This window comes from Delphinapterus leucas, chromosome X (assembly GCF_059928025.1).
Source record: "Delphinapterus leucas isolate spDelLeu-1000000601 "Yukka" chromosome X, BTC_Dleu_Yukka2, whole genome shotgun sequence".
Taxonomy (NCBI): Eukaryota; Metazoa; Chordata; class Mammalia; order Artiodactyla; family Monodontidae; genus Delphinapterus; species Delphinapterus leucas.
In genome coordinates, this window is record NC_143150.1 from 105,363,428 (window position 1) to 105,383,656 (window position 20,229).

The 20,229-nt window shown below is 36.5% G+C and overlaps 1 protein-coding gene across 1 annotated transcript in view; it reads left to right on the plus strand.

Moving 5' to 3' along the window:
• Positions 1-20,229, plus strand: part of LOC149744375 (dystrophin-like) — a 360,000-nt gene that overhangs the window by 79,498 nt on the left and 260,273 nt on the right. The window contains exon 6 of the mRNA XM_089904941.1: positions 8,196-8,385. Coding sequence (XP_089761067.1) covers positions 8,196-8,385 — 190 coding nt within the window. The remainder of the gene's footprint in view (positions 1-8,195; positions 8,386-20,229) is intronic.

Here is a 20,229-nt window from a genome sequence, read left to right on the forward strand (position 1 = left end):
AGTGCTGAATGAGGAATTGAGTAATAAAAGTCACAAATATTTAGAGACTATAACTTGAAGTTCATATCAGGAATTGTGAAATCGTTCGTATTTCTAAATTCCATTGAGAGACCTCTACTGTAAGTTCATATAATCAGTTGATATGTTTTTAGCCACTTCTTTCCTTTTAAAGGGAATCTGCTATACATTTGCCTTTTGATCTTAGAAAATTGAACCAACCTGCCTTGCTGTCTTCTGAATATTATATAACAGCATCTAACAATCTACTGTTCTCTTTATTTTTTCTAAGTTATTGGGGATGGGGATGCATATTTGTTTGCACAGTCTTATGAGACTTCCAGGAGATGATCTTTTTCATTGGTTTCTATCCTAGTTTTCATATATCCTTTAGAAGAGAAGAAAGCTACTCAATCTAGCTTATCAACAATTAGGAAAATATATCTTTTAAAGAGATTAACACTACCAGTGACCAAAACCAACTTAAAGATTCTCATTATACAAATCAGAGAGAATTTATTTAGAGTAGAAATTGTGTCCAATTATAAACCCAACCCTAATCTAAGTTTGTATTCGTCTGGATAGTAGTATAACTGTACATTTTTTCTAAAGGTTTTTTTACAGTTCTGTAAATATCCAAAATGATATTTTGAGTCTCTGTATGTGAACCAAACCAAATATAATCAATTACTTCCGACATTAGTTTTAAACTTCTCCAAATAGTACCTTAAGGTATTGTATCAGTAGAAAAATATAAAACACAGATCTTAGACTAAAGAATGTTAACATCTTTGTTAACATCCAAGGTAGTATCTTGAATACTGCACTTGTTCATAATATTTTGTATATTTTTTATCAGTTTATTTTTCTCAGTGATAAATGCCTGAAACACAAGTCAAGTGAAGTGAGTAATGCAAAGAATAGTACAAAGTACATTTTTACTGCTGTCTCCTAACGTTCTCTTTTCAGAAATATCCCAATGCTTTTAGGAAAAGTGTATAATTATGGTTTTTTCTCTAATGATATATTGTGCAAATCTCAATTTTAAAAATGTCCATAGAGTAAAAAAATAAAAGAGATGGAACGTGTATTTTGAAATTCCTTACATGACTGATAATACCTATATTCTCTTAGTATCCAAAGGTAAAGTTCAGGTGATATATATTTTTTACTAAAATGTCTGTAGCATTGAAGAAAGTTTAAATAGATAGCTTCAAAACTGTGGTTTGTCTTTAGAGGACTAATCTATTTCTTCGTGCAAGTGTGTTGCTTCTGCATATGTCAGAAAGTCATCCTGCGTTGTCTGGGGTGACGAAAGATAGGAATGAGTTTTCTGAGAACTAATCAGCAATACTTTGGGAACATTTAGGTTGTGGTTTGCAATTAACTGTGGAGAGTTTGAGTAATTTAGTACCAGACCTCAGGAGAGAGGGGATGAAAGCCTCATAATGCATATGTCGGTGAACAGAAAACCAGCAGATTTGTGTTGAAAATGGATTTTTTTTGTGTTGAAGCAAAGACCGGCTAGATCTTTCTGCTAGAGTTAGGCTGAGAGAATATCTTTGCATGTGTGGGTTCCCTCTGGGTAGGTTTATATGTGTTTCAATGATGCCGCTTACGGTAAAGTAACAAATAGATAAATTTGTGCTCCAAAATGAAGGCCAGGATTCAGAGGCATAAACTTTCCTGCACTTTTCTTTCTTTTACTACAATGAATATATCAGAGAGGAGTGGACACCAACATCTATTTTCAGAGTTAGAAAAACCTCTTTTTTAGGATGCAAGACTTGGGCTATAATCCCAATTCTGCCACTTACTTGGGTGCAACTTTGCGAAAGTCATTATGGTTCTCTCAGAATCAATCTTCCCAACAGCAAAATGAAAGCAGCAGTAACCTATGACATATATCTAAAAGGTTTCTGATTTGTATGAAAATCAATTCAGTTCGGCAAACTTTTATTGAGCATCCATCACTGTATTTTAAGATAAAGCCCAGCTAGATGATCCCCACTTCCTTTGATGAGAAAAAGAAACAAACGTTTAAAAAGATAAACATTTGCTTATTTGATAAACAAATGTTTATCACTTGTTTGGCAAATTGAGATAGAAGTTCATGAATACAGTGTGACGCATATTACATTTGGGCTACTGGTAGGGAATCCAGATGAACTATAACCGAAATCATATTGTAACTATAGTTAAATGTTTACCTATGTGTCTCCCCCACCAGAGTTGAATATGTTAAATGCCAAAGTCCATGTCCATGTCTCGTTGACTTTTGTGTCACCATCACCAAGCATAAATCCTGGTACATAATACATATGGACTAGATGCATGGATCACCTAATGAATGAGATGTTGGTAGGCTTGTGGAAATAAGAATGAGGTTCAGATTTAAAGATAATCTGTGTGGAGGTTGAACCCACTGGAATGAAACATCCAACTGGAAGCATACAAAGAAACAGAGAAACACACTGTAAGTAGAAAAAATTGGGGATACCTTGTGAAATGGTGAGAGAATAAATCTGAGCATACTTTAAAATCTTTAAAGAGCTATATAGATTATTAGATTTAAATTTTATTTTCTATGCTGGACCTTACAGCCTTCATCTCACACCCTTTGTCAATCGTTCCATTAAAAGGACAGAGTATATTTCTCACTTTAGAGTTTGATAACAGAGGAGAAAAGAGAAACATCCTCTCATTGCCACAACCCTTTTGGGTCATATATCTAAGTAGATGTTGCCCAAAGACAAATAAAGCCACAGTCTTAGAATTGTTGCTAGAAAGGGAACTAATGGGATACTAGTCCAAGCATTATTGAAGGATTTGGCTTAGATTCATGCTTTTCATTAGTGTACATTACTAATAGAAGTGCTGGAGATTAAAAGGAATCCTTTCTACAAACTGCTGTATAGCCATAGGTAATAAAATTCTAGCTGCCCCTTGCAAATACAATGTAGAGTTATTTTTTTTAATCAAAATTAATCTATTTACTAGCAAACCAGTAGAGACTGTTATGGTTACAGAGAATTTGAATGTCAGGTTAACTCTGGTTCTATGAGTAGTGTTTGACGTTGCCAGAAATCTTTTGGTCCAAAGTCCAAGTGGTTGCTGCTAAGGTACTCACTTTCTGTGATCTATGTCTAACAACAAAAAAAGGGAAAAAAAGAGAAAGTCATCCTGTAATCCTTCCCCTAGAAATATCATAGGAAATGATAGTGGTTAAAATGCAAATAAACCAAGAAGGAAAGATTGAGAGTGTTTTATTTGGTTACTCCATGACAATACCAGGGCACAGATGGAAGTATTATTTAGTAGAAGACTAAGTGCTGTGAATTTCCCCAGTTGTCACACTTTCAGAAACACCTGGGCAAAATAGCCTTCTATATCAGACTGAGCCTTTTTTTCCCTAAAAATATTCAATGTGTTTGTTTCTGTTTGCTTATATATATATTTATTATATATGTATATATTAAAAGTCCTATAATATAGTGCACTGATTAAATATCATCCATCCATGTATCTGATCATGGAATATTGTCTATACATTAATTAAGCTCTTCAGCCTTACCTTGGAAAGTAGTAGGTTTCCCTTTTCTCTTTTGCTTTTTGTGTATTAGGTTGACCCATAAGAAATTAGTGATATTCAACTTAATAGAAAATCTGGAGTCTTAGAGATTTATTCAGAGATACCATGGCGTGTGTGTATGAAGGAGCAGGTTATTACTTATCTGATTGCATCATTGATAATCAGTTCTTAAAAAGAAAATGGAGGTACTGAAGACATGCCTTCTGTGATTTTCCCCCTTTATGCAGACTTGTCTCTGGATGAGCACCTTCTTGGGCAGATGCAGGATTGCACTAAGCTTTATAGCTCCAGCACTTTGCCCCTTCAGTAGATTCTTGCAGCTCCAGCACTTTGCCCCTTCAGTAGATTCTTGCTTCTAACTGGTGATAATGCAACTCTGCCTTATCTATAGATCTCCTTAAAGGGCAACCAAAGGTGCAGTGGCTCTTCAGGCTCAATTGCTGAGTGTGAGAATCCTCCGTCCTGTCTCCTTTTGAGACCACGATCTGTGCAAGTATAGTTATGTATTTCTCCACATACATTTTGTAACAAGTATATTTTTCAAATTTTTATTTAGTGTGACAGTTCAGCAGGTCAAGTTCTCCAAAAGGCAGATCCCGAGAAAGCAATTAACGTGCAGGAATTTTTTCTGGAGAGTGCTCTCAGGATAATACCTGTGAGAGAGGAAGGGGAAGGAAGCACAGTAGGGCGGAAGGAGAAGCTGGGCTTTAATTCAGTTGCAGCCACAACATCAGTCAACCCTCCTCCTCTCCGCTCCCTTCCCGAATTGTCCTGCGTCGGAGCAAGGGGACCAGGCTTCTATAGCCCACACATTACCAGTCACTGGATGCAACCTGCCTCCAGTTGCTTTCCTAGAAGCTAAAGCAAAACATACTTCAGTCCTGAAGAGGGGTCTAGGCAGACCCAGCACAGCATCCACTGCACCAGTAGTTCTCAAAGTTTGGTCTCTAGCGTCAGTGATTCTCAAACTTTAGCATATATCAGGATCACCTGGAAGGCTTGTTGATATACAGCTTGCTGGCCTCCACACACAGAATTTCTGATTCAGTAGGTCTAGGGCGAGGCTTGAGAATTTGCATTTCTAATAAGTTCTCAGTTGCTGCTGATGCTGCTGGGCTGCAGAACAGACTTTGGGAACCACCTGCCTGTATTTATATGTGGAGGTTGGTGTATGGTGCCCTTATGAATAGAAGTAAAACCTTTTGAAGTCACTATCCCATTCTACACTCCATCAAATTCTCAGCTATTTGTATGCATTATAAAGCTGGAATTGCTGGTAATTAAAATTTGTTATATAAAAAGTACTTAACCAATGCAGTAGATTATATTTGTAAAGGATTATTACTATTTTATGGTATCTGGTCATTCTTACCTTTAAAGTTCAGCCAAATTTTCTCCAGGGTCTATAATTTGATAATTTGGATAGGGGAATTTTTAAAAAAATAATCTATGTTCAAGATCTTTTTTTTTTTTAAATAGACTTATTTTATTTATTTATTTTTTTATGCTGCGTTGGGTCTTCGTTGCTGTGCGCGGGCTTTCTCTAGTTGCAGCGAGGTGGGGCTACTCTTCGTTGCAGTGCACGGGCTTTTTGTTGCGGTGGCTTCTCTTGTTGCGGAGCACAGGCTCTAGGCCTGCAGGCTTCAGTAGTTGTGGCATGTGGGCTTCAGTAGTTGTGGCTCGCGGGCTCTAGAGCACAGGCTCAGTAGCTGTGGTACACGGGCTTAGTTGCTCCGCGGTATGTGGGATCTTCCCAGACCAGGGCTTGAACCCGTGTCCCCTGCATTGGCAGGCGGATTCTTAACCACTGCGCCACCAGGGAAGCCTGATGTTCCAGATCTTTAGTTTTGTTCTAGGCCAATTTTTTTTGGTTTCTTTATGATTCTTATTATTTCTACATTTTTATTTTATCATATAAGCCATTTAAAGCCATATGGTAACGGAAAATTTTAAAGTATGGCATATAGTCAGAGCTATTTGGAATGCACAAATATGGCATACAAGTACCCTTGACTCATTTCTAGTCTAGACTTGGCACAATTAAAGTTTAAGAATTCCGTGTACATAGATTGATTTCAGGAGAAAGGATGCGGCCTTAAGTCTCCCACACAAGCAGGAGACAACAGTCTCACCTCTGATCAAAGAGATTTTTCTGCTCTTGCTGCCATTGAATTTTTTTTAACGTATTTCCAAACTAGAAAATATTCAGCCTGATGTTGTCAGTATTTCAGACCACGAGGGTATCGTTTAGGAAAACAGTGCCTTAGGGTCCTGAAAGAGTTACTGCTCTTCCCTAAGGGCCTAATTTACAAAGCAGCAAACTCAGTGGTAGGATTTGGCTGGAAATCTCATTGTCTCGGTAGAACCCTTTCATCTGGTTTATGTGCATCACATTTTAGAAAGTTATTTACTAGTTACTTTCTCTGGAAGCAGAGGTAAGTGGTGTTTCTCTTTAAAGACAGAGGAGCTAAGATGCATCAGGTGCAACTCATCATGATGATGAAGCTGGTAATAAAATGCACAGTATCTAATTCTCCAAGCTTCACTCTGCCATGAGGGAGTTTCACACTGCTCTTTTATTTTGTGTGAATTTGGAGTATGTTAGAATATATATCAGTGTCTAACCCTGCATTTGTCTTCTGCAATGTGACAGCTTATTTCTATGCCAGATTTGGAGCTGGTGGTGGAGTAAATCTTAGTGATTTGCAATGCACGAGGCAACCTAAAATATTAGGTTGAACGGGATGAAATTGCCCCTTTTGTAGGTCAGAAATGGTCAAACATTAGCAATTACACGTGCTTCAACCTGTACATTTGTACGTTTCATGACAGATTATAACATTAAGATTTTCAGTGTTGTTGCAGTGGTTCTGAATTTTTAAATCATATTAAATAAAAAGATAAATAAATAAGCAAATAACGATATTTTGATATTTCTCCCTGCGTTGATAATTTGCCTGGAAACTAAATAAGCAGGGAGCCAGCAGTTCAGGTTAGCCCTTGAACTCCACAAGGTTTAACTGATTTGCCCAACCAGAACACAAAGCTACCTTTCAGCTGTGCAGTATTCAAGTTTATTTAGGAGTTGATAAATAGCTTAGTGCAATGCTTCCTTTTTTCCAATAGCTGCATCCTCATAAACCTATTCTACCCTCCACCAGTTAATGCAGACAGAAGATTTTTATCCAGTATGAGCACCGAAACTACACTGTGGAAGACTGTACGCTCAGCAAAAACCTCACCCATGATGAATAAACAGCTCTTCCGGGGGCTTTGCTGCCGCTGGCTTGGCAGGAGTTGTTTATTGCCTGGTTTGCACATCCCATGATAAAGTTGCTGCTGAAATAAATTGCAGTTTTGCATAATTATTGACAATCACATCTTAACAAGCAGTGTGTATCATATTCAAGTGTTCAATTTTTTTTAAATCCACTTTTAGCTTATGTTTAATCCCAGAAAGTGTTTGTGTAATAATAGAAGGCAAATATGGCATGTAAATAGAGTACTAATTTCCTCACTGCAGACAAAATTTACCTGAATCTTTTTTAGATGGGACTGTTATTGCCTCAGGCAATTTTCCTTCCCAAGCTATTATTATGTAGATGTTTGCTGAGGGCATATGTGTGTGTATCCACAATACATGCATTATATATACTGTCAGAAAATATGAATAACTTTTCTTTAGACTTTTGTGTCATTAGGGAATTTGGTTCATTCCGTCTAAAAGATTAGAGAAATGAGAATGGGATGTGGGCAGAGGGAACTAACATTTTTGAGCAACCATAATATGTGACTACATAACGTGTGAGGCACTCAGCTTTACACACACTGTTGTATTTTCGCTCTTATCACAGCAATATGTATTGCAGATGAGAAATCAGAGAGGTTAAGTAACTTGCCATTATCACACACTTGGTAGAGGATATCGGGATTTGAACCCAGATCTGTCTGGATTTTAGGCTCCACTTTTTCCATTACGCATAAAATTTTTCTTTTGGAAAATATTCTCAGTTGTATGACCATCAGGTAATGAAAATTAAAGCTAACACAATTAGAACATGATAGTGTTATGCAAAATTACATTTTGTACAATGGTTTCTATGAAATACATGGTTTTCCTACTTCTTAGTCGTTTTGTTCTCTTTTGTTCTTCAGTCCCCTTCTCTTTCTTCCTCCAGTGTTCAACTTTCTGTTCTAGGTTTGCATTTCTCCTGGCCTATCTAATCATGATTTCCTGCCTCAGGTGACATCAAAGATAAGCATGGTATAGATTTTAGGGTTTTACCTGTAAAGATTAGCTTAAACTTTTGCAACATATTAAAATAAGCTTTCAAAATTGACCATCAGAAACTAAAAAGTTTAAAAAAAATTTTTTTTGGAAAATTCACAAGTGAACTTTCAAAAGTCTAAAAGTCCAAATACACACACACACACACACACGCTATTCTAGTGGTTGATGCTTTGAAGAGCAGTTTTAGCAACAACTCACCCCTTTGTTCGTATATTACAATTTAGTCCCCTGGACTTTGCTCTTTTCGTGGGATTCACTGGGTGCGCCTTTCTGATGTTTGAGGAGAATTGCATCTGGACATTTGTTCTTTTGCAGAGTGAGCGAGCGAGAGACTGCTTTGGAAGAAACTCATAGATTACTGCAACAGTTCCCGCTGGACCTGGAGAAGTTTCTTGCCTGGATTACGGAAGCCGAAACAACTGCCAACGTCCTGCAGGATGCCACCCATAAGGAAAGGCTCCTAGAAGACTCCAAGGGAGTAAGAGAGCTGATGAAACAATGGCAAGTAAGTCAAGCATTTCTACTTTATCCCTCTTGTGAATCCAGTTGAAGAATTCTCAGCATTTGTCCTTGTAATTGATACGCTGTGGACGAACTAAAATAGTTGTTTTACATGGCCTTATGTATTTAAGCGTTTGGGCTAGAAGAAGAGAGACAGAGGAAAAAGGAAAAATCATTTATTATTTCATTTAATACCCCAGTCTTCTAAATAGTGTGTGTTTTTGACCAGGAAAAACTTGCCCGTAAAGCTAGAGCTTTGATAAGAAGAAACTTTGCTCAGAAAAGTAAATTAGGGATTGGCTTATTAAATTTGAAAAAGTTGCCATTTTTGAGTGTTTATTTAATATTTTACATGGAAGGCATCTGTATGAGTTGTCTGTTTTATTTAGCGTTGCTAACTGAATCAGTTTCCCTTCTTACTTGCCAGTAAGTTTTGAAATGTTAATCTGGCATTTTATAGCTTTCTTCCTAACATGATCTGTGAAAATAAAAATGATATGGCTAAATCTGTCATAGTTAATGATCACACAATTTTCGACAATTGTTTTTCCTAGAAACAAGAATTCTTGCTATAAAATTTCATATGCATAAACAGAGAAAACAGAAGTTTCAGGTAGTTTTGTTTACATGAAGTCTTGGTGAGAATCTTCTTCTGTAGTTCAGGAAGGCTCCCGATGCCTACTTTCAGGACCTGACATAATTTTTCTGACCTGCAATGGAGTTTCGTTATGTATAGTTGAGTCTTCTGACTTGATATAAGAAGTTTACTAGTACCGCAAAGAAAATTTGGAGTGTTAGAATAATAGGATCCATTTTTAGGACTAACTTCAGTTTTTTAATATTTTAAAATTATGATGAAAAAAGGGATAGTATATCCTAGGTTGAAAAATGATTCCAAAATCAAATCATATTAAGCAAAGTTTCATCTCCTCCCCTCCTTGTTGTTCTCCTTCTTTTCTTCTGTTTCGATAGGACATTTGATCTACTCGGATGCTCTCGTATGTAGAGTAGATGACAGTGGCAATTTAGAGCTTCTTGGATTCCTCATTCTTGCTTTATCATTATCCTCGGACCCCACTTGCTCCCCCACAATGTGTGTTGAGTTAGTTTGATCATTTGGAGGTAGTTTGTTTAGAGCAATACCTGACTTTATCTTCCCAGATATCTCCCATGGCTTGTGAATGTAAATGCAGTGTAAAGTTCGTTTTTTGGTCACTCTTAGATAAACAGTTAGAAAATGTGCTGCTGTAACATATTTGATTTATGATATTTCATAAGTAAAATTTTATTTCTCCTTGTCCATGCCCATAAAGCCACCCTAGAATTTTAAATATGTGGATTCACATACTCCCCTCAGCTATGGTAAATAAAGAGTAAAACTTTAAGTGGAATTTTTAAAGCAGATTCGTTTTAAATATAAATCCAGTGACTCAGTTTTATAATAGGGACTTAATAAAATATTTCTTAAATTGATGGGTGTCTTGTTGAGGGCAAAACAAGGATACATCCATCTATCTCCTATACTTTTTATATTTATATCTATAGTACTTATACAATGAAAATTCATATACAAACTTCTCATCATGAGAAACTGCAAGATTCTGAATCATTAAAGAAAAAAACTGCAGTGTTTCCTAACTATGTTTACTGTGGAAGAATGGAGAATAAAGTACATTTTGTGTTTAGATTTCTGATCTCTTTCAAAAATAGTTGGAAATGATGCCGAGGAAACTTTCTTAGCTTATTCTATATTACTCATAAAAATGTATTTACTCTTAAAAGCCATATAAAACTCCCTTAGAGTTCCTGAAAACCTTAGACATATCATTTCCCCCTTAACTATAGTAGGACTAACTAAGATTCCAGTGTTATTTTAAAAGAGACAATTTCTCCTTCCCTCTCAGTTAATATTGTGTCTTCTATAAGTTCCAGTTGCCTGAGGTTGAAACTACATTTTATGGATAGGAATGACATTTATAGCCAGCTCTGATTTTCAGATAGATGGCTGAATAATGGTCTTTTGATGAAAGATTCGAAGATGTCATGGTAAAAACTCTAAACTACTGAAACTATTGATTATTGTTAACGGCACATTTCAACTGATAGAATTAAATCAAGATACTGGGGTTTAAAAGCAACAAATGGAATTTGCCAAGCTCGAAAGGAAATAAAACCACACACCTTAGGAGATTACATGCAGTTTCAGTATTTCAGGTAAACCGAAGTGTTTGCTTTTTTTCCCCTCCAAAGATAACTTTTTAAAAATTTTGAACAAAAGGAATGTGCTGTAATACGTGTGAGGGAATAAAGTGTAACTGTATGCCTTTCACTTCGTTTGCAGAAGCTGGTGGCATTATATTCATTGTTCGACTCATGCCGTATAGCAAGAATAGTTCTTACATATTAAAAAAGGAAACTCCAAATGCCTAGCCAGAGCAGCGGCTGTCCCAACAGATTTCAATATATCTGTCCACCCCAAAGCAGTGATGTTTTACTTTATACAAATGCTGCTGAATGGGGACGGGGGGTCAGAAAATGGGTTTTTCTCTGTGACTGTCAATCGGTTTTTCTATATATGGAGACTCCAGCTCTTACTAGACTACCTGACTATCACTGCTTATCATCCACTTCGTAGGATGTTTAATTCTCCCAGCAATAATTACAATTCCTGCGTTTGATAAGCATACATATATTATGAAGTATATGCTTCCTGAATGGAATTAACCTGATTAATTCCACTCTGAAAGCCATTAAAGTTTCTTCCTTATATTAGAAAAAAAAGTGTTATTTACTTTCCTTACTAAGAGCAAAGTCATTATATTTGACCTTGTGCTTTAGGATGAGGAGATTTTTTTCTTATAAGTATTGTTATTTCTGACAGTGTAACTGGAATCATAAAGCCAATATATTTTTATAGAGTACCATATAGAGCCCTAAGAGGTGACAGTTTGAAAATTCTTAAATTGCAAATTTATTCTTAAAATGAAGAACTATATTCATAATTGAATCAGATTCTTCCTGTGTCCAAAACATTTCCTGCTTTGGGCCTTAGAGACCTGGTAAAGATGGTCGCTGTTCTAAGTTCTAACATAAAACCGTGGGTAACTAACTGAAAATAGTTAGTTAAACATGCAGACTCTGCATGTTTACTAATGTTTCACAAGAATTTCACCAATCTTAACTGATTCTCTAAGCACCCCCAAGAGATAATTGTAATACTAGCTTGTAAAGAAGGTGTGTGGGGATGGGGATGTGGTGGGGAGAGATGGTCATAAAGGTGGCATAATTAGGGTCTTTTTCTCAGCAAGAGAGACTATGGAGCAATTAGTATTTGAGATTCCCTCATCTGTGATCTGGGTCATGTCTCAGGCCATATCTCTCAACTCACTCCCTCCTCTGATTTCATTTGTTTTACCTGTGTCTCCTCCCACCCTCCCCCACCCACTATAGAAATGCTCTTCTATTAAACAGAACGCTCCCAGAGAGACAAGGTTGATACATTTTGAATTGTAGATCAGAGTACACCTGGAAATTGATTAAGCTACCTTAAATTTCTAATATGTTATTGAAACTGGGGAATTTAGCTTCTTCAGTGTTGCTCACAATATATCTTGGCCCACTGATTCATTCCTAAGGAAGAAGGAAGAATGCAACCTCAGTAGCAAAATTAGTATCCTGAATAAATTGGATTGTCATATTTCTAGGTGCATCTGAAGAGAGAGAGGTAATCTGAAGATCCCTAATTCTAAGAAAAGAAAACCCTCTGTGTATTCCTTTTTGTTGCTATAATTTGAATTGAGTCTTATATGTAGTTTTTAATCTTTCTCCTTTGGTGTCTAAAGATTATGAAAGTTTACCTTGATGTTTTTCTTTTGCCTAGTGATGTCTGCCTGCCATTTTTGATATACAAAACATACATATATATATATATATATATATATATATATATGTTCCCTAAGGACTTTGATTGATTCATCAAATCTTTATTAAATACCTGTTGGATGCCTAGCATGGTGTTAGGACTAGCATTACGAACATGATTAGAGAGATGTTTTTCAAACGTAGTTCAAAGTACTAGGTCACGTAATCAATTTAATGAGTATCAATCCACATTTTTTTAAACAGAAAGGAATAAAATTAATAGAATAGAAAATAACAAGAGTCTATCACTCTGAAATAAGAGTCGGTATTATTTTCTGAAGCTTTGGTTTCAACTGTTTGCATATATGCGCGTGTGTGTGTACATACTGGATCGGTGTGTAGCATATATTCAAAAGCCTCTGCATGAGAGTATGATTTCTGCCCTTGGGATGCTTATATTCCAGAGGTGGAGATAGTTATGCTAAGACAAGATTGTACGGTAGTGTGATGAGTGTCACAGTAGAGGGCTAGACAGGATCTAGTAAAAACAGAAGATGACTGAGGTAAGCTTGCCGGAGAGGCCAGGAAACTCAACCTAGAACAGTGTTTTTCAGTCTCGCTTATACATTGGAGGAGATCCTTTAAATGCTGATCTCTGGGTTCTACCCCCAGAGATTCAAACTGGATTTGATCACAGCATGTCCTGTCCACGCTTCTCATGTCCAGCCAAGGTTGAGAACTTCTGTTCAGAGAAAGTTAGAAGAATGTGTTAGGAGTTGGCTAGATACACAGAGTTCAAAAGGGAAGGAAACAGCGTGTTGAAAGTCCTGGACAGTTGGGTAGTTCCAGGAATCGAAAGGTACTTCTCTATGGGTGGGGTATGATTATTATAAGAAATGAGTTTGGAAAGATCAGCTGGGGCTAAATTAGGTAGAAAGGCAGCATGGTATAGTAGATAAGAGTATAAGCCTTGTAAGCCGAAAGACCACTTAATTTACTTATTTTACCACTTGTTGCCTAACCTCTAAGTCTCAGTTATATTCTTCTGTACAATGAAAATAATACTTCACAGGATTTTGTGAGGAATAACTGATAGAATACATGTAGAATGCCCACCAGAGGGGCAGAGTGCTGCGCTCAAAGTGTTCGGTATGTGTTAGCTGTCTTTCCCTCCCTCTGTCCGCCTATCTTTGAGAGTTTGGACTTTATCTGTAGTCTATGGGAAGTCACAGCATGTTTTTAAGCAAGGAAATGGAATAACCTAACTTAGGTTTTTGAAAGATCGCTCTGGTAGCTGTGAGGAGAATGAATTGGAAGGGTATGAGACCTGTTCCGGAACAAAAGTTAGAAAGTTGTTTCTGTAATATTCCAAGCAAGAAATGATCATTAAGGTGCTGAGGTTGAACAAAGGAAACAGACGTGTGAGCTATTTGGAGGGAAAAAACTAACATTGTGATGTAGATTATGGGAGGAAGAGGTGAGGGGGAAATGTGAGGTACAGTGAGGAGTCACTGACTGCTTACCATTTGGCATGACTGGGTGCCTTACAGAGTTGCAGAATTAAAGAGGAAAAATAGTTATGGGAAGAGAAGTCAAGAATGCGGCTGGTTTTTCTTTTGCAAGACTGCTTTGGCTATCCGGGGTCTTTTGTGTCTCCATACAAATTTTAAGATTTTTTTGTTACAGTTCTGTGAAAAATGCCATTGGTAATTTGATAGGGATTGCATTCAATCTGTAGATTGCCTTGGGTAGTATAGTCATTTTGACAATACTGATTTTTCCAATCCCAGAACATGGTATGTCTTTCTGTCTGTTTGTGTCATCTTCGATTTCTTTCATCAGCATCTTAGGGTTTTCAGAGTACAGGTCTTCTGTCTCCTTAGATAGGTTTATTCCTAGGTATTTTATTCTTTTTGATGCAGTGGTAAATGGGATTGTTTCCTTAATTTCTCTTTCTGATCTTTCGTTGTTAGTGTATAGAAAATGCAACAGGTTTCTGTGTATTAATTTTGTAACCTGCAGCTTTACCAGATTCATTGATGAGCTCTAGTAGTTTTCTGGTAACAGCTTTAGGATTTTCTATGTATAGTATCATGTCATCTGCAAACAGTGACAGTTTAACTTCTTCTTTTTCAATTTGGATTCCCATTATTTCTTTTTCTTCTCTGATTGCCATGGCCATGGCTAGGACTTCCAAAACTATGTTGAATAAAAGTGGCAAGAGGGCTTCCCTGGTGGCTCAGTGGTTGAGAGTCCGCCTGCCGATGCAGGGGACACAGGTTCATGCCCCGGTCCGGGAAGATCCCACATGCCGCGGAGCGGCTGGGCCCGTGAGCCATTGCCACTGAGCTTGTGTGTCCTGAGCCTGTGCTCCGCAACGGGAGAGGCCGCAGCAGTGAGAGGCCCACGTACCGCAAAAAAAAAAAAAAAAAAAAAAAGGTGGCAAGAGTGGACATCCTTGTCTTGTTCCTGATCTTAAAGGAAACGCTTTCAGCTTTTCACCATTGAGTATGATGTTAACTGTAGGTTCATCGTATATGGCCTTTATTATGTTGAGGTATGTTCCCTCCATGCCCACTTTCTGGAGAGTTTTTATCATAAATGGTGCTGAGTTTTGTCAGAAGCTTTTTCTGCATCTACTGAGATGATCATATGGTTTTTATTCTTCAATTATACAATGGAATATTACTCGGCCATTAAAAAGAATGAAAGAATGCCATTTGCAGCAACATGGATGGACTTAGAGACTGTCATACTGAGTGAAGTAAGTCAGAGAAAGAGAAATATCGTATATCGGTTATATGCAGAATCTAAAATGAAATGATACAGATGAACTTATTTACAAAACAGAAACAGACTCACCAACTTAGAGAATGAACTTATGGTTACCAGGGTGGAAGAGTGGAGGGAAGGGATAGTTAGGGAGTTTGGAATTGACATGTACGCACTGCTATACTTAAAATGGATAACCAACAGGACCTACTATATAGCACAGGGAACTCTGATCAGTATTATATAACAACCTAAATGGGAAAAGAATTTGAAAAAGAGTAATAGACACATGAACATGTATAACCAAATCACTTTGCTGTACACCTGAAACTATCACAACATTGTTAATTAACTACACTCCAACATAAAATAAAAATTAAAAATTAGTATAGCCGATTCACTTTGTTATACAGCAGAAACTAACACCACAATGTAAAGCAATTATACTCCAATAAAGATGTTTAAAAATATCAATGAAGTAAAGAAGTAAAATGGATAACCAAAAAAAAAAAAAAAAAAGAATGTGGCTGGTTTTCAGGTGTCTATGAAGAGTAGAGGTGAAAATATCACCTCCCTTGAAGTAGTTGTGAATGTGGATCTAACATTTGGAAAAAGATCTAGGTCAAAGATCTAAAACTGAAGGGCTTCGACATGGACTCCATAGAAATACATAATATTACACAGAAATCAATGTCATTGTTACTTGAATTTCTCCTTTCAGAAATATATCTAAAAGTCGCTAAAATATCACTTACTGTAGCATAGGATTGGTCTTAATGATGCCATCTTCTGCTCTTCAAAAGGACGTAGCTTTAGAGACTCTCTTAAATGTTTTAACCGTGAAAAAAGGCAAAGAACTAGCAAAACTTTGGTGTAAAATTCATACTGTGGAGAAAGTAAAAGTATTTAGGTAATCTATCCAAGATCTTGAAAAACTCTTTCCAATAAGGGCAGTTGATTTCTTCTCTTATATAAACATGGAAAAGTTTTATTTACCTTTTATTCTACAGTAAAAAGTTCATACAGAGTCACAATACTACGGATTGTAGTACTCAGGAATAGATTCAAGAGCCACATGCTTGTCATCTTACTATATTCAGTAGTTTATCATGATCCAAGTTTGGACCCTGAAATCCCTGTAGATCACAAGAGAAAATCCAAAAAAGAAACAGTGAAAATAATTAAAGGTGTAGAAATAAAGTCAGTGAGGACAAATGTTCAAGACTGGTGTTTTATCTCCTATAGCAGGGAAGACTAAATATAGAAAATAAGAATCCATTAATTTTTATCCAGTGGTGGCAAACAATAACTTCAATATAAAACAATGAGTTTAATCACTTGATTATAAGGGTTATAACACTCTAAGCCATCTTACCATGGTCCCTTTCATATATAAACATGTTAATTCAGTGTATCGAAACTTTAGGACCTATTTTTTTGGATATTGCCACTAAAGTTAGTTATTATCTGGAATGATACAAGGGAAGCACTAAGTTGAATAACTTTGTACTTCAATCATTGGATTCTATAATTTTATATATACAAACTAAAAGAAAGGCTCACATAGGTAAGAAGACACTGTGCATACTCAAAAGTCAATTTTGATAGCCCCTAATAACGACTGTCTTTTATTCCCCACAGAACTTTTCTGAGGCTCTTATAAGGTAATAAGTATTTAAAGCACTTTGAAAAAGCTTTCTTCAAGTGAAAGATCCTTATTAATGTTATGAATTACCATTAACCAAAAGTCAAACTAAAGATATAAACTTAATATCATACTCTTTAAAATCAATAGATTAAAGTTATATTAATTAATGAGAATAAAATTAACTAAATTGTTCCTTGTTTATAATTGACAAAGCATTTTTACTTCAATTCTCTAATTTGATTCTCACTGAAAACCTCTGGTGTTGGTACTATTATTTCCATATTCAGTAGGGGAGAGTAAAATTAGAGAGTTTCGGTAATTTAGCTATTACTATCAATACTTCTTTGAAAATCAACTTGAGTTTTATCATACCAGATTAGGAGGGAAATAATTCAGAATAAAAGCCTATTAAAGAAATGTTTAGTTTTCTGGGATTAATATCACCATTTAATTCAGTTATTTATTTATCCAATTATTAGGCTAGATAATCATACTGTCTCACATTAAAAAAAATATTACTATGTGCTGGGCAGTGTGCTAAGAGCTTTGCTTGCATGATATAACAATCCCCCGCCTTTTTTTTTTTTTTTTTTTTTTTTTTGCATGATCTTACCCCTTTTACAGATGAAAAATCTGAAGCTTTGGAAGTTTAGGTAACTTCTCTTAAGGTCACACAGCTATACAGAGAGGAGTCAGTATTTGAACCTAAATTTGACCTTCTGACCTTCAGCTAATCCTGCTATCCTACCCATTACTGTAAACTGATTGATTCAGCATTCCAGGCAAAGACCCAAGATAACCAAAAGCAAGTTTCAAATCATTCACTTCATAGGAATTTGTTGATTACTGAAAATATTCCTACTTCCTAAACATCCTTCTTTCCTTTACGCTTTTCAGTCTTGTTTCCACATTTGCCTCTTAAGTGAAACACTTCTGTATGAAACCACCATAACTTCCAAATGCAGATTCTTTTATCAAGTCCTGTTGCCCTAGAAATGTATGCATAATTTGTTATTGTAGTCCACCGCAGTCTTCTGGAAAATTTCTCATCTCTTGACTTGCTGGGGTGCTACGTTCTACTAGTTTTCTCCTACCTCTGTTACTACTCATTCTTCTTTCTTTACCTGATGACCTATTCTGGACTCTCTTTTCTGTCTTCATTAATCTCATTCTCTTAATTCAGTAGTCAACCAGCAGTTACAAAGTGTCGGTTATGTGCTAGGTATTAGACTAGAAACAGTCTTTTGTTCATCTCCTTTAATCCAGTGATTTGAAGATTTTTATCTCTTTCCAGTATCAATCCCACAGTTCTTAACCACGTATGGGACATTTCTTACTCAAAGTCTCACGAACATCATAAACTCAATACGACCCAAATAGGCCATATCTTTAATACCAAGTCTGTCTCCTGTCCTGCCATTCATCACACCACCATCTTTTCAGCCAGAGAAATTTCAAACCAAATAGTCATTTCTACATCACCTTCTCACTCGCCTTACTTTCTAGTTCATTTTTAAGATCTATCAACTTTTATGTCGCTAATCATTTGCCCCCGTTCCTTACTCTCTAGTCCACTTACCGCCACTCTAATCCACGCTTTTATTTACCTTTACCTTCCTCTACTCCTTCCTGCCCACGGCATTGCTACAATCCAACCCGCAGATTGCCATCTCAATTAAGCTTCGTAAAGCATAGCTAAGATTGTAACTATGTTATAAATTCCATGGAAGCAGGGATTTCATCTACTTTATTCTCTTGTATATGCCCATGGCTCAAGACAGTGCCCAGCACCTGATAGGTGCCAATAAATATTCATCAAGTGAATGAAAAAATATACGACTCCTCTGTTCAAACACCTTTTATGACTTCTCAAAGCCTTCAGAATATCCTGCAGACTCCTTCACCTGGCCCTCCAGATTGGCCCTCAAACTCAGTTTCCAATCTTATTTCTTATTTTTCCTCTCCATGCACCCTTAACTCCTACTAAAACACACAGCTAGCCAGTTTACTTTTGTGTCTTTGATGACCTGTTTCTTTTCTTGGGAATGCTTTTCCTCATCTCAGTTTACCCAGATACAACCTAATTTTCAAGGAAAGTCATATTCAAATCCTCCCTTTTTCCCTGAGCCCTCAAGCTAGAAGACATCTCGTTTCCCTCTCAATTCCCAGAGGCATTTCTTTGCCCTTTAAATAACACTTAATGCTTTCTGTATTGTTTTAGAGGGTCTGGAGAGGATAGCATTTAATAGTGTGGGCTTTGAAGCCTGACTGCCCGGGTTTAACTCATGATTCTGATACTTACTGACCATGGACACATTTCTCAATTGCCCTCAGTTTAGGCAGCTATAAATCGGGGGAAATGATAACATCTAACTCATCAGGCTATTGTGAGTGTGATGTGAATTGATATACGTGAAGTGCATAAAACGGTATTTGATACGTAGTAAGCAACGAGTAAACATAGCTAGTATTGTTATTACTGTTATCAGGTGTATAACATATAAATGTTGTAAGTAAATGTTTGTATTGTTTCTTTCACGATAGACTGCTTAAGGGCACAGTCCTCATATGGGTAGAGTGAGAAGCTATTTAATAAGGAATGGGTGAGTTAATAAAACCGTGCCAGAAATATTGGCTACCATGAGTGTTGAAACTGATTTTTTTTTAAAGCTTTGTCTTTTCTAACCAAGAAAAGATTAAAAATCTTCAGTAGATTTTAGTTCTTAAATGTCAATATTGACTCATGTTTGAAAAACTCTTCAAAGTCTTCAGGTACAAACAAACCTTAATACTCATATTCTTGAGGATAAACATACTACCCTGAAAACGAAAAAGAGGTGTTTTGCCTTTCACAGTGACCTCCTTGGGGGAAATCAGTTGACTTGCCACCCTTCTCTTTCAAGCAGACACCAGACGTTGAGATTCCCTGAAACACACTTCAGTAACAGTAGTTTATTTTTTCTCAAACGGTCTGACCAACATTGGAAGTCACATCAATGGCTTATAGGTATGTTAATAGAATTAATAAAATTGTTTTACATTTATCCTGTGAGGCAGTAGCAGTGAAGATAACCAGAAGTATGAGTCTGTTCACTCACTTCCTCTGATCTCCATCAGAACCTGGACAAGATCTATGTAATTTCAGGCCGCCTTCTCCAAACGAGAATAGAAAAGGTCAGGAAAAGTTTGACGACAGAAGAAGTCAAAGGATTTCACATCACTTTCTCCCCCTCCGTTCCTCCAACCACAAAGGTTTTTTTGAGGGTTAGGGGTCTTTGAGGGCAGACTTTCTAGGCAATAAATAAATAAATAAATAAGATCCTCCTTTATATGATGGGTAGCAATGCCCCCCTTCCTGTTGGAAAATTCTGAAATTGTGGATTGGAGGGATCAAATAAAAGAATCTCCAGTCTTGTATTGACAGATTATTTTTTAAATGGACTGCATAAGTGTCTCTCTTGTGCCATTCATAATTCCGATAAGAAAACCTTTCAGGTATTAATCGAAGATTAATAGTATTCAAAATAATTTAGGTTGTCAGCATGTGATTTTTCATTCCACATGAGA